Below are 12,340 nucleotides of genomic sequence, written 5' to 3'. Positions count from 1 at the left end.
TCCTTCTGCTTCGACCAAGACCAACGAGATGATTCCTCGAGCTGCACAGGCACGGACAGTCAGTGTGTGCGAATCAGCCCGTGACCATGGATCGCCCCAGCGGTCCCTCGTCATCCCCTATTTACCTGAACAGGTAGTTACCAGTCTGCCTATTCGGGGAGCCCACTAAAGAATGTCCGGACGCCACATCTCCACCACACTGAGCCGCCCGATGGGGATCGTCTCGTCGTTATTGGCGGATTCTCGATCGAAAACTAGTGGGAGTGTACCACAGCTTTATCCGCCCACGGCGGCCCTCCGGCCAGAGTCAATTGGCTACCCTCGAACACTGTGGCTCCTTCACAAGCCTTTGACGCAAATGGGGCTTGAATCACTGAGATCATGGAGCCCGCTACATATCGCTGGTTTTGATTCGTTCATCTGCCAATTCCTTTGTGGCTGCATTGTTGTTTCTGGTCCCCATCGTCGCTCCACCCCTGGAAGTGGCAAATACCCGTCACTGGCACAGCTGGAGGCTCTCCAAACGTAAATGCATTGACCAGTCATCCAATCGGGAAAGAGGACCAGCTGTCTGCCCTGATTTTCTCCAGGAAAGATCTGTCAGTGGCTTGCTCAACAGTGTTACCATTCCCGCCACAGTGGTTATACGTTCAACCTTTTTTAAATGTCTGGCGCAGTCTCAATCGCTGGGCACCAATTTTTTTAAATCCTGTCGCCTCGGAGACAGGCCAATCTGTTCCTCACGGAGTCAAAACGGGCTTGTCAATCTCTCACGGACCATCCGGTACGTTTGGCTCAGATCTCCTCCACATGTCAACCCCCTAAAAACTTTCCAGTAGGAAAAGGAAGAAATAGTAACAGACCCACCAGCTCTCACGGGAATACTGTTGAATCATTGCCACTGAGGATCTGCAAAGGGCGTGTCCGTGACTATCCTCAATTGGCCTTGGCCGCGCCACAGTGGAAACACCCGTTGTCTGCAAGTCACCCCATCTAACAGGCTGTCTGGGCCCTGCTAAGGCTGATGATGATGATCTGATCACTAACGCCTCTGGTTCTCAGCCACAAACCTGGTAGGGGTGTAATTCTTCCCTTTCGCTTCTTTGCGCTAGCGGATTTAGCCAACGTTGCTGTCACCCACAGTCGCGCTTCTTACTGAGCTTGGCCTTCCTTCCGCTCAGTAGCAGGATACAACTATTTTGGGATCCCGTCCTTTCTCAGCCCATTGAACCTTTATTTCCCTGTCAGAGACGCCCCCCAACACAGGTACTAGGTATATCCCTAGTTGGTTCTTCGGCCCCCGCCTAGCGTCTCGCGCCGGAAAGGACCTCAATTCTTAGTTTGCGGCTTATGCGCGTGTGTGTTCCCCTATAACTGCAGTCAGCCCAGGCCTCGGTTTTGCATTTATCCTCTCCAGCTTGTCCGGTAGCAGTGTTCTCTTGAGTCTCGGATTTTGGTTGCAGCACTTACTTGGGCTTTGATTGACCCTATCTCGGGCCACGTCAACCAGTACACCACTCATTGGGTATGTGCTAACTCTTTTTCACTCTTCTTTCGTCACGCATGATTGTGCGCATTTCCCCCTGTTGGACACCTGCCCTATGACCACACGGCCCAATCCGCCTTATTAGCGGCATTGTGCCCTGTAGGTAGGGAATTCCCCTTCCACGCGCTTCGCCACTACTACCCTTGTTTGCCTTTTCGAACCCATTCGTTCTATCGAGTGTATGCCCCCACCTTATATCGTCTTTTCCCTGTTTTGCCCGCTAGCCCACTGATTGTTAAGAGGGGGATTTCCTGCAGAGATGCCGCACAATCCAGTTTTGGAAAATTCTAGGCCCTGAGCACAAAAGGAAAAATGTCTGCAGCGCCTCTTTTCTTCTGACCTTTTTTGTCTCCCTCATCCACTCCGCCGATTCCCCCGTGGTTTCGGCCACGCCCTTCCTCGTCACTTTGGTTCGCACTTGATTTTACTTACGCTCTACCTTCTTCGTCACCCTCTTTGACGAGACTGTGATTATGGATTTTTGTTGACAATTGTGATTTCCTGTAGCACTCAATCTTGGAGTCTCATCTCTTCATTTGTGTCCGATTTCGGTCAAATCCGTGCGCATCGCAACGAAATCTGTCATTTGAACCCAAGAGGTCTTCGGTGGTCTCTAGTCAAGCAGTGATATAGACAGGAAGTGCGTTCGGAAGCGTCATTCCAGTGTCTGTTTTTCGCCGAGAAGAACCGAGCCCCATGGGAGATGTTCCACCAGGGAAGGTCAATACATCTCCAGGGATTGCAGATACGACAGCCCCTACATCCGACCCGCCAAATGTGTCTACGAGACCAACTCCAGCGCCTGGTAAGTTTCCTGGCTCAAATTGGGAGAATGAATATTCAATACTGACTCGACTGCTTTACTATAGGTTCAACCAGTGTCAGTCTGCCCTCGCGGCCCGTTGGCCGTCACTCCAGTCCCAAGGGAGGGAGGGGACATGGACAGTACGGACAGTCGCCGACACCATTGAACATGAACCATATGGCCTACACCCTACCAAGACCGCCGTCGCAGGCATCGCCATTCGAACAACATTCGCCACACCAATACATCCCCTCAATCCACCCTCAAGGCGCCATATACCCCATGCAGCCGATGGGGCCCTATCCCGGGCCGAATCCCGGCGGTAGCGTTCCCTATGGCCTTCCCTATGCACCACCGTACCCACCATACGGCGTTCCTCAGCACCCAGGATCGCCTATTCAGCACGGTAGTGTGCACTATCAACCTTATGGATCCGTGCAGCCTGTCCCTGGTCCAGGGCAGGTGCCCGTTTATGGTTCTGGATATTACCCACCAGCGCCATACACAGCACCGTATGGACCGGGGGGCCATGTTCCTGGTGGTTCCATGCAGCCGCCGTCTGGGTTTCCACCTTACCAAGTTGGCCCAAGCGGTTCGCCAGTGACCGACCCGAGTGTACGAAGGGACGCAGGGAAAACACCTGCGGGCTTCGAGTATGATGTCTCCAAGACAATTGTCGATGGCTCGAACCCTAAGAAGTCGGCGCAGGCTCAATCCCATCTTGCAGGTACGTGGAGTTATCGGAAGGCCTTGGGATGATATTTTGTGCTGACCAAATCTGATCACAGGGGTACTCTCCTCTTCTCCCTCGACCCCTAACCGCCCCGGCACCCCCCGAGGGCCACCTCGCAAACCGAAACAGTCCGGCCATGCCCTTTGGGTGGGCAACCTCCCGACGGGCACCGGTGTGCTCGACCTCAAGGACCATTTCGCGCAGGACGCTACCGAGGACATTGAGAGCGTGTTCCTGATCTCCAAGAGCAACTGCGCGTTTGTGAACTACAAATCTGCGACTGCCTGTGCTACGGCGTTACAGCGATTCCACGATTCCCGGTTTCACGGCGTTCGCCTTGTCTGTCGGTTGCGCAAGGGTTTCACTGTTCCTGGGTCCGGTCCCCCAGTGCCGACGGACGATGTTCCGACGACTACTTTGCCCGGCCCTGAAGGTCAGGGCACGTCTGAAGCGGTTTCTACCGGGCCGCAGGACCCGCCGACCCGCATGCCCGAGCGATACTTTGTTGTCAAGAGTCTGACGGTGGAAGATCTCGAGATGAGCAAGCAGAGTGGTATCTGGGCCACGCAGAACCATAACGAGGCGAGCTTGAACCGGGCTTACGAGGTACGTTTATCTATTTCTGTTTTTGCTATCAAACCTCTCCCCTAACCCGCTATAGACGAGCGACAACGTCTACCTGATCTTCTCAGCCAACAAGTCCGGCGAATACTTTGGGTATGCGCGGATGATATCGCCCATCAACGACGACGAAGCGTTAGCATTGGAGATGCCCACCCGCCCAGAACCAGTACCCAGCAGCGCGCCCGAGGAGACGGACATGACCCTGACCGCCGCCACAGCCACAGCGCCCAAGGGTCGAATCATCGACGACTCGGCGCGGGGCACGATCTTCTGGGAGGTTGAGTCGTCGTCGGGCGATGAGCTAGACACGCGCAGTGAGCCCAGCGTGGTGGCCGAGGCTGAGGAGGAGGGCCAGTCCTTTGGCAAGCCCTTTCGTATCCAGTGGCTATCGACGGAACGGGTGCCGTTCCATCGCACGCGCGGGCTGCGCAATCCCTGGAACGCCAACCGGGAGGTGAAGATTGCGCGCGACGGGACCGAGATCGAGCCGGCGATCGGCCGAAAGCTGGCGCAGCTGTTCCATTTACCAGCGAGGCCATAATCCAAATAGTATAGTTTTAGTAATTTAGATCTATGTTGAAGGCAAGCATCAACACAGCCTACTCCTACTGCCGGGGCTGGATTAATCGGGTGTCACTCATCCGTCGTAACTCACTCTTCACGTTGGCGGGGAACCCAGTCGTCTCGAGTGGAGAACAATCTGGGGTGAGCATCATCGACTCCACCCAATCATTCATCCTCTGCTCCCGCTCTTCTTTCTTTTCTCTCTTCCCTCCCTTTCTCCCTTCACATGTGCTCTGCTGTAAGTCCCTTGTTCTCTTCTCCTTTCCGTCTCTCTCTCTCTCTCTCTCTCTTTCTCTTTCTGAGATCTACCCATACACACACTCTCTCTCTCTCTATATCCCCTGCTGGTACTTCTGCCTACCCACCTCCTCCCTGCAGTGGCGCCACCTCCCTCCCCCCCTGCGTCTCCCTATCCGGATACTCTCTCCATCCATCCCGACTCACCATTTCCTTCTAGTTTCCATCATCGCACTGAATCTCCTCTTTTCCCCCACATTTCCATTGATTGGACTATCCAGGTCCGAGCGGCTTTTGACGTCACCCACACACGACCATCCGCATACGATAAGCGACACATTGCAGCTTCATACTGCTGCTTTGGCCTTTGTCCAGAACAGACGGCCTTTCTCTCCATCGGCTTCAGCTCCATGCGAAGGGCGGCGAGTCCGTCCGAGCTCTGCTTCCTCTGCCTGACCCCCCACGCCTGCCTCTCATAACTGAATTTCTCCCGGTCCACCACCATGTCCGACGATCGCTCATCCTCCCCCATCTCCGTCCCCAATTCCCAATCTCGCCAGCGGCGAGGCTCCTTGGGTGCCACCTTCACCGACCTCTTTGCGAAGCAGAACAACCAACCCCCCGCGAACGGCTCCCAGGCGACCGGATCCAACGCCCAGACGAATCAACAGCGCCGGCTGTCGATTTCCACCCTCGGTCTGTCCGGCTCGCCGACCCAGACGTCCGCTTTTGGAAATGCCTTCCGCCGGGGCAGCATGTCGAGCTCCATGGGGTCCAACGCCCCCACCGCCGAGGATGCCATGGGCGAAGAGGCAGAGAGTGCATCCCCCGGCGCGACACCCAACTCTCCGTTCGCGCGACGGGTCTCCTTCGGCGCCCAGGCGCTGCGGGAGGCTCGCACAGGAAGCATTGGCAATGGTAGATATCCCCCACCACCCGGGCAGCCGACCAAAGCGGCCCGAGCCAGCGGGTCCTCGCCCGGCTCGGCGTCGGTCCGCAGCCCACCCCGCTCCCCTGCTGCTACTGCAAGTACAAACACGGTTGCTCCCCAGGATGAGATATCTAACGTATCGCGCCGGCCTACAGGCGAAGGCTTCAACTGGACCGAGGCACTCCGCTCGCGTGCCGAGCGCGCCCCGTCCATTGGAGGCCCCATCTCCCCGCAGGGTCCGCAGGGTCCGTCGGCGGTCCGTCAGTCGGGCCAGCATCAGCGGGCGGCTTCCGTCGCCACTATGGAGCAGCCCATTCGGGAAATGCCCAAGCAGCCCAAGCAGAATAAGCCGGACTTCTTCCAGGAGAAGATCCTGCGCGGTGACTTTATGGACTAAACTAGTGTGACCGACTGGTCATTCCTTGTTGGTGTGTGCCAAAAGTTCTACTACGTTCACAACATTGATGATTGTGCTCTTATCCACATCCATGCGTTTTTTCCCGTCTGCTTTGCCCAGTCGATCTTCAGGGAATCGGAATGAGTCTATTTGGGTGGATTGAGTAAATTGCAACTGGTGGATCCGGCGCCGTTTCTTTTGTTTTTTGTTAGTTCTCATTGCGGTCGTGTTTCCTTTCATCAGTTCCATCCTGGAGATGTGTTCATTCTTGTTTTGCCTGCCTGTACTTCTTGATATATGAATAGCCAAATTGACATGACAGATATCTACTCCTTCCATAGTAATCACTACCGCTGGAGATCTGATCTCCGTACAAGGATAGGGATATATACATCTACACTTGCCCACTTTATATACCACCACCAGCACTCCCCTCGTCCTCAATAAATCACGTCGCCGTTGACGGACCTGCCTCCGGAGCCTCCGCATGGTCATGAATCGGCCCGCCACCCTCCATACTCTTCTTAGCCGCCGCGTCCGTTTCCTCCTTGTCGTATCCTTTTGCCACGCGCCGATCCATAAGCTGATCTGTCGTGAGCCGCTCTTCTGGCGCCGGCGGCGTCCAGTTACTGCTCTTCCACGGCGGCACGTGCATGACATACATCATATCCATCTCCTCCAGGGTCTTATCCTTACCCTCGATAACAAAGAAATAAACCACCAGCACGGCGACGAACAAGCACCCGGCAAACACATACCCGTAGGCAAAGTCGATATCGCCCGTGATAAACGGCGTGAAGAATCCAATCAGGAAGTTCCACAGCCAGTTCGACGCCGTCGCCAGCGCCATCGCCCGCGCGCGGTAGCGCGAGGGATACAACTCCGCCACAATCGCCCACACCATGGGGCCCCAGGTCATTGCGAATCCCGTGATAAACAGACAGGCAAACACGACGAGTGCCGTTCCGGCGCCCGGTGTATTCTGCGGGTGGTTCACGTCGAGCGCGAAGTGGCCCACCGATGCGAAGACCATGAAGCAGATGAACATCCAGATTCCGCCGGTGATCAGAGACTTGCGTCGACCGTAATGCTCAATGATGTACAGCCCGCCGAAGGTCGTGCCGAAGTTCACTCCGCCGAGAATCATCTGCGTCACGTACGAGTTGTTGATGCCGGCACCTTTGAAGATCACCGTTCCCTGCATAGGAAATGGGTCAGTTAGCGGATCCTAGCCCCCTAATGTTCAGAGAGAGATAGAGGGAGACATACATAGTAGAAGAAGTAGTTAGCGCCAGTCAGCTGCTGCAGCGCTTGAAGCACGACACCAAGCGCAATGCGATAGGGCATGCGCGGCGCCTGGAACATCTCGAACCAGCCATAAATGCCGCCGTGGCCACCCTTCTCGGCCTCGAGCTGCTCCTCGATCTCAAGGACCTCGTGCACAATAACCCGGTGGTTCTCGGGAACACCGTATAGCTTCGCCATGGTGCGCTTCGCCCGGTCGACGCGGCCATGCCGATAGTCGTACCGAGGGCTCTCTGGGAAAAAGATGATTCCCACACCGAGGACAATAGCCCATAGAAAGGTGATTCCCAGCGTAATCCGCCACGAAGCAGTGCTGTTCATCGACTCCGTGCCGAAGTTAATGCAGTAGGCGACGAAGATGCCCAGGGTGACGAATAATTGGTACGAGCTGGATGTGTCAGTGGTTGCCCTGATGGCAATTCAATAGGATTGCCTTTTCATTCTTTACTTACCACACCATGGCACCCCGGATGTGTCGCGGCGAAACCTCACCCTGGTACATGGGCACCAGCAGCGAGCAGGCACCCACGCCGAACCCCGTCACAAAGCGGCCCATCATGAACTGATACCATTTCCCAGACGGCGAGGAGATCTGGATAATGAGGCCAACATTCAGAATCACGCACCAGCAGGCAATGCTCCATTTGCGGCCAATGCGGTCTGCCAATGGGCCGGCCATGAGAGCACCGAGTAGGGTTCCAATCGACAACTACATAGTAAGACAATCAGCGCGAGCCCGGAAGAAAAAAAACCAAAAACCAAGTCGACGTTCAAGCAAATTGCATATACATACCAAGGAAACAATCAGCCCGGAGCGAACATTGCTAAACGCAAACGAGCCATCACCCTGCCTTTGACCGAAGCGCTGCTTGAAGTTTTTCATGTCGAGAAACCCGGAGATCTGACCCGTGTCGTAGCCGAAGATGATACCGCCAATGGACACGAACGCGCCCAGGATCAGAGAGCGCCATGTCACGAAGGGGATCTTTGTCTCGTCGAACGAGCTGCTGCGGCGTCGTTTCTCCTGATCGACCGATTCCCCCGATAGATCGGTCAATGGCGGGGACTTGTTGCCCTGGCTGTGTCTATTAAAGAACGACACCATGGCGATTGTGCACTGGACGAATTGGACTGAAGAAAGAGTCGAATCGAGAAAGCATCGGAAATGCAATAGATGCCAATTTAAAATGTGAAGCAGAGCATCAGTCTATGAGATCTGTAGCTCCGTCCTCGGCTGGCCACGGGGTCTCTCGTTATATGGAATTCACGACGTGAGCTTGAAATCATAGGTCATCGGTCGCCACAATGCCATCAGCTCCAATTCCATGGGTGAAGTTCAGCCCGTCATTGACCGTGGTGCCGTCATGGCTCGCGATCTTGTTTCGGCACAGGTATAGTCAACTATCTATAGTTACCTACAACACCCCCCATTCGGCGCGGCCAGAGGGAGGTCAGCCACTGTTTCTCCGATTGAGCAATTTACGATCGTTACGGTCCATCCTTTGGTTGCTTACCATTGTATTTTTTTTTTCGAGCTCGTGGCTTCAATCCAAGGGGTTGGGGTAAATCCGGCAATGCGCGGGAGTGAGTCGTTTACGTCAACCAGCACCGAGCGACAGGTCTTCCGATCCGCCCGGCAAGATTCTACCCGGCCGGGGGAAGAATCTCGGGGATACAATGGAATTCTATTTGCAACTATACGTACCGAATTTTCCCTGGCTGCCGCCGCTTTAATGAGGGCGCTCATGGTCTGGCTCACTGAGTAGATTTCAGCAAGCAAAACACTGAAATAGAGAAGCTTTCTAGGACTTATTTTGGCACAAAACATGCTAAAAGCTTGCTTTACTCGGCAAATCTGTAGTACTCTATTCTCATTGCTCTTTAAACCCAATATTCTTATATCAAAAATGACCTTTGTACGCTTCCTCCTCTAGCTCCGACCACATCTAAGCTCTATCCACGGAATTTTTTAAATTTGTAACCTATGTTTTTCGGCTGATCTTGTCTCGTAAATGCTTTAAGCTCTATAAAGAGTTCTTCGACTAGATACGGGCGGAAATATGATAGCAAATACTATACAGTACAGATAGTAATCTCTCAGATCCGCATTTCTTTCTTGAACAGTAGGCATTAGCCCTTCTCTGGTTTGCCCCACTAGCTTGCTCCGGCCAACCAGCAGCGTAGCAATATCGTCTCGTACAACAATTGCCGTTTCCCTTTATACGTTGAAGGGGTCGCAGATGTCACTTACTTAGACACAGAGCTAGAACCGCAACAGAGCTTCTTTCGTGAAATATCCCCCAATCCACACCTATGTTAGAAAATTTAGAAAATGCGGAACCTATAGCAGACACGAGGAAAGGCTAACAACCCGTTAAATATGATACTAAGCAAGTCTGCAAGGTCTAAAATCATTACTTCCACCGCACCAGCCAAACAAACCACGCCATCTCGCAAATTTGAACCATAATCTCCAAGTATAGTGTCTCGCTCAACATGAGGTCTACTATAGGATCAACTTAGGTTTGTTGCAAAAGATTCCGCAATAGAATGTAGATCAGGATTCCTCAAGAATGGTCCAAGTGACCTGCCATTTGGTAGAGCCATTCTGGAGCTCTCCAAACCTGCATTCTAGAGAATCTGTAAGGGCTCAGCATTTCACGATTTGATCAATGATCGCATACACGGGCTTGGCAACGATGGCAAGGGGTTTGAATCCAGAGAATGCCTACCTATTACGTGGTTCAGCAAACTTGTATATAAATTATTGGTGCTCACTGGTTCAACTTCATACCCAATCAACAAGCTGCTCAAACATTAAAATGACAGTGACGCTAGATCCGAGCGTTTTCACAAAGCACAAAGTCTTCCTCACAGGCAGCACTGGAGCTCTTGGAGCATGCTTGCTCTACAAGCTCGCAACGCAAATTCCCACAAAGAAAATTTTCGTTTTAATACGATCTTCCCCTGATGTCGCTGTTGATAAATGGCGCCATTTGATGCCAGACCACATTCAACAGGTGCTCCAGTCTGGGAAAATTCATTTTGTGCGTGGGGATATTTGCCGGCCCAATTTTGATCTCGACGATTATTCCACAAGTCTCCTTCGGCGAGAGATAACTCTGATAATAAACGCCGCTGCAGATATTAATTTGAGCTCTGATATCGCCGATGCTTTGTTTACGAATTGTCTCCCGGCGCTGGAACTTGCGCGAATGGCGTCCCAATTTCCACGCTTGAAGCTGTTCATTCAAATCTCCACTGCATACGTGAACAGCTTCCTCCCAGATGGCCAAATTAAGGAACGAATCTACGAAATTGCGGATAGTGATCCCGAGGATGAACTGGCTGCAATCCTTGATTCCGGGAGCTCTCCTGATACGATCCGATTCTCTTCATCATACGCCCATGCCAAATATTTGATGGAACGGCTTCTTCTCAAAAGATATCCTCTGCTCCCCTTGATGCTTCTTCGTCCGGCGTGTTTCAGCCCCGCGATTCGTCAACCATATGCATCGTACGGCCCCGACAATTCACTTCCGATGAATAAATTCATGAAACTCTTTCTCGCCCTCCGTGACCCCGCGCAGATTTGGCATTCAACTGGAGGATCTTCAACTGGTACGAACGTTCTGGATGAAATCCCGGTGGATTTTGTCGCAAATGCTTGCCTGATACATGCAGCGTACAGAACGCAGGGAATTGTTCATATCGGCTGCCAACTCCATGTGACAAAAACTTTCGACGATTTTTTCGTCTTATATCGAGAAGTGGTCCCAGTGGAACAACAATTGTCGGGTATTATCTTTGTGCAGGACCGAAGTCAGCCGCAGTGCTTCTTGGCTGATTTGGTAAAGATTGGGACTCGCGACTGGCGGTTCGATTGCGACCGCTCCAAATGGATCAAAGATGTTAACGGTCCACTGAGCCTGAATATATCTAGACAGCAATTTTTCGAAATGCAGAAGAAAAGAATAAGGAGAGTGGCCTCTATCGTTTCTCGTCGAATGGTGAAGCTTTGAATAAATCTCTTGGCTGAGTACTAGATGTGAATGTCGAGAATTATCGCCCGTTCATCAATTTGAAGATTTCATGTTCGTCACGGCAAGTCTTCTTCAGCATACCCCTGAGCTTCAATTTCAGGGTATCCCATGGTTTTACATACATGGGAAACATTTAGACGTATTTTAAATTTATTGATAGTTCCAGTTTAACGCGCACAATGTAATTTCAGACAAAAAACTATAGATGATACTTTTGCAAAATGCTCCTTGGGTGGTAACCAAGCTTCAAGATGCCACCAAGACGCGATTACCACGCTGCCAAAAAGACAGACTCAGACAGATGTAACCGATTACTCGGTAACAAGAGCCAATCAAGATCAGCAAACTGACAATTTCATAGCTGTTAGTTAGATCTTTTGGCACTGCACCAGATTGGTTTGCACTGACTCACCCTATGTCAAAGCCAGTTCTCCCTAATGTGTAACCGTTGAATTCTGCTGCAGCATTGATGTCGTAGAGGTAAGAAAATGGCGCGACATGTTTCGTGAAATAGGCTTCGGCAAACCAGGTCTAGCCGTCCACAACCCATCCGTGTTAATGCCCGCTGCAGGGATTATTGGGAACGCAAGATAGAGTTTTAGGTACTTACTCCTGGACAAAGATACCAGAACCATTCAAGGTTCCAGGACCGAACGCGGGATAAAAGAGGGCCATACCCGTTACATATTCCCACGATGAGACATGTAAGAAGGGAAATCAGCAAGGCATTCTCACGTCGTACAATGGAGGTCACTATTGTTGCAATTCCGAAGACGCCTGGCAGAAAACAAATTAGCCTTCATAGGTTCTCTTTCTAGCTTGAGCTGGATTTGTACCGGCTGGACTCACAGTAAAAATAAGCCATGTTGAGCAAAACAAGCTCCCCAAATGAAGCAATTGGGGTTGCAAGAAGAACATAGAATGAAGTGAAATGAAGCGACGAGAGAGCAATGAGTGGAAAAGTTGATAAATCCTTGCCCAAAAAAGAGGCACTCTTGGAATGACCGGAATCCACCTCGCCATATAAGATGTTACCTGCAATAAAAAATGAGAAATTATTGTCTTGGCGTTTAAAATCCGTGCGAAGACTACTCACGCTCACTTCCAAACGTCTCCACGCTCGCAGGTGCTCCTGCGAGGCCTGTTGTAGCACGA

The 12,340-nt window shown here is 52.2% G+C and overlaps 3 protein-coding genes across 3 annotated transcripts; 2 read left to right on the top strand and 1 right to left on the bottom strand.

Moving 5' to 3' along the window:
• Window positions 1-2,242: 2,242 nt before the first annotated feature.
• PFLUO_LOCUS1985 (uncharacterized protein) lies at window positions 2,243-4,249 on the top strand (the record flags this gene model as incomplete). The annotated part of the gene is made up of 4 exons (XM_073779079.1): window positions 2,243-2,351; window positions 2,416-3,078; window positions 3,140-3,690; window positions 3,746-4,249. The coding sequence occupies 4 exons, from the start codon at window positions 2,243-2,245 to the stop codon at window positions 4,247-4,249; spliced, it is 1,827 nt and encodes a 608-aa protein (XP_073636070.1).
• A 763-nt stretch (window positions 4,250-5,012) lies between these two features.
• On the top strand, window positions 5,013-5,837 carry PFLUO_LOCUS1984 (uncharacterized protein; the record flags this gene model as incomplete). Its single annotated transcript, XM_073779078.1, has 1 exon — window positions 5,013-5,837. The coding sequence occupies one exon, from the start codon at window positions 5,013-5,015 to the stop codon at window positions 5,835-5,837; it is 825 nt and encodes a 274-aa protein (XP_073636069.1).
• Window positions 5,838-6,285: 448 nt separating this feature from the next.
• Window positions 6,286-8,247, bottom strand: PFLUO_LOCUS1983 (hexose transporter hxt5; the record flags this gene model as incomplete). Its single annotated transcript, XM_073779076.1, has 4 exons — window positions 6,286-7,035; window positions 7,107-7,530; window positions 7,595-7,851; window positions 7,936-8,247. The coding sequence occupies 4 exons, from the start codon at window positions 8,245-8,247 to the stop codon at window positions 6,286-6,288; spliced, it is 1,743 nt and encodes a 580-aa protein (XP_073636068.1).
• Window positions 8,248-12,340: the final 4,093 nt, after the last annotated feature.

Source organism: Penicillium psychrofluorescens, assembly GCF_964197705.1.
Source record: "Penicillium psychrofluorescens genome assembly, chromosome: 1".
Taxonomy (NCBI): domain Eukaryota; kingdom Fungi; phylum Ascomycota; class Eurotiomycetes; order Eurotiales; family Aspergillaceae; genus Penicillium; species Penicillium psychrofluorescens.
Note: the sequence above shows the minus strand (reverse complement) of the source record. Positions and strands in the feature narration are given on the sequence as shown.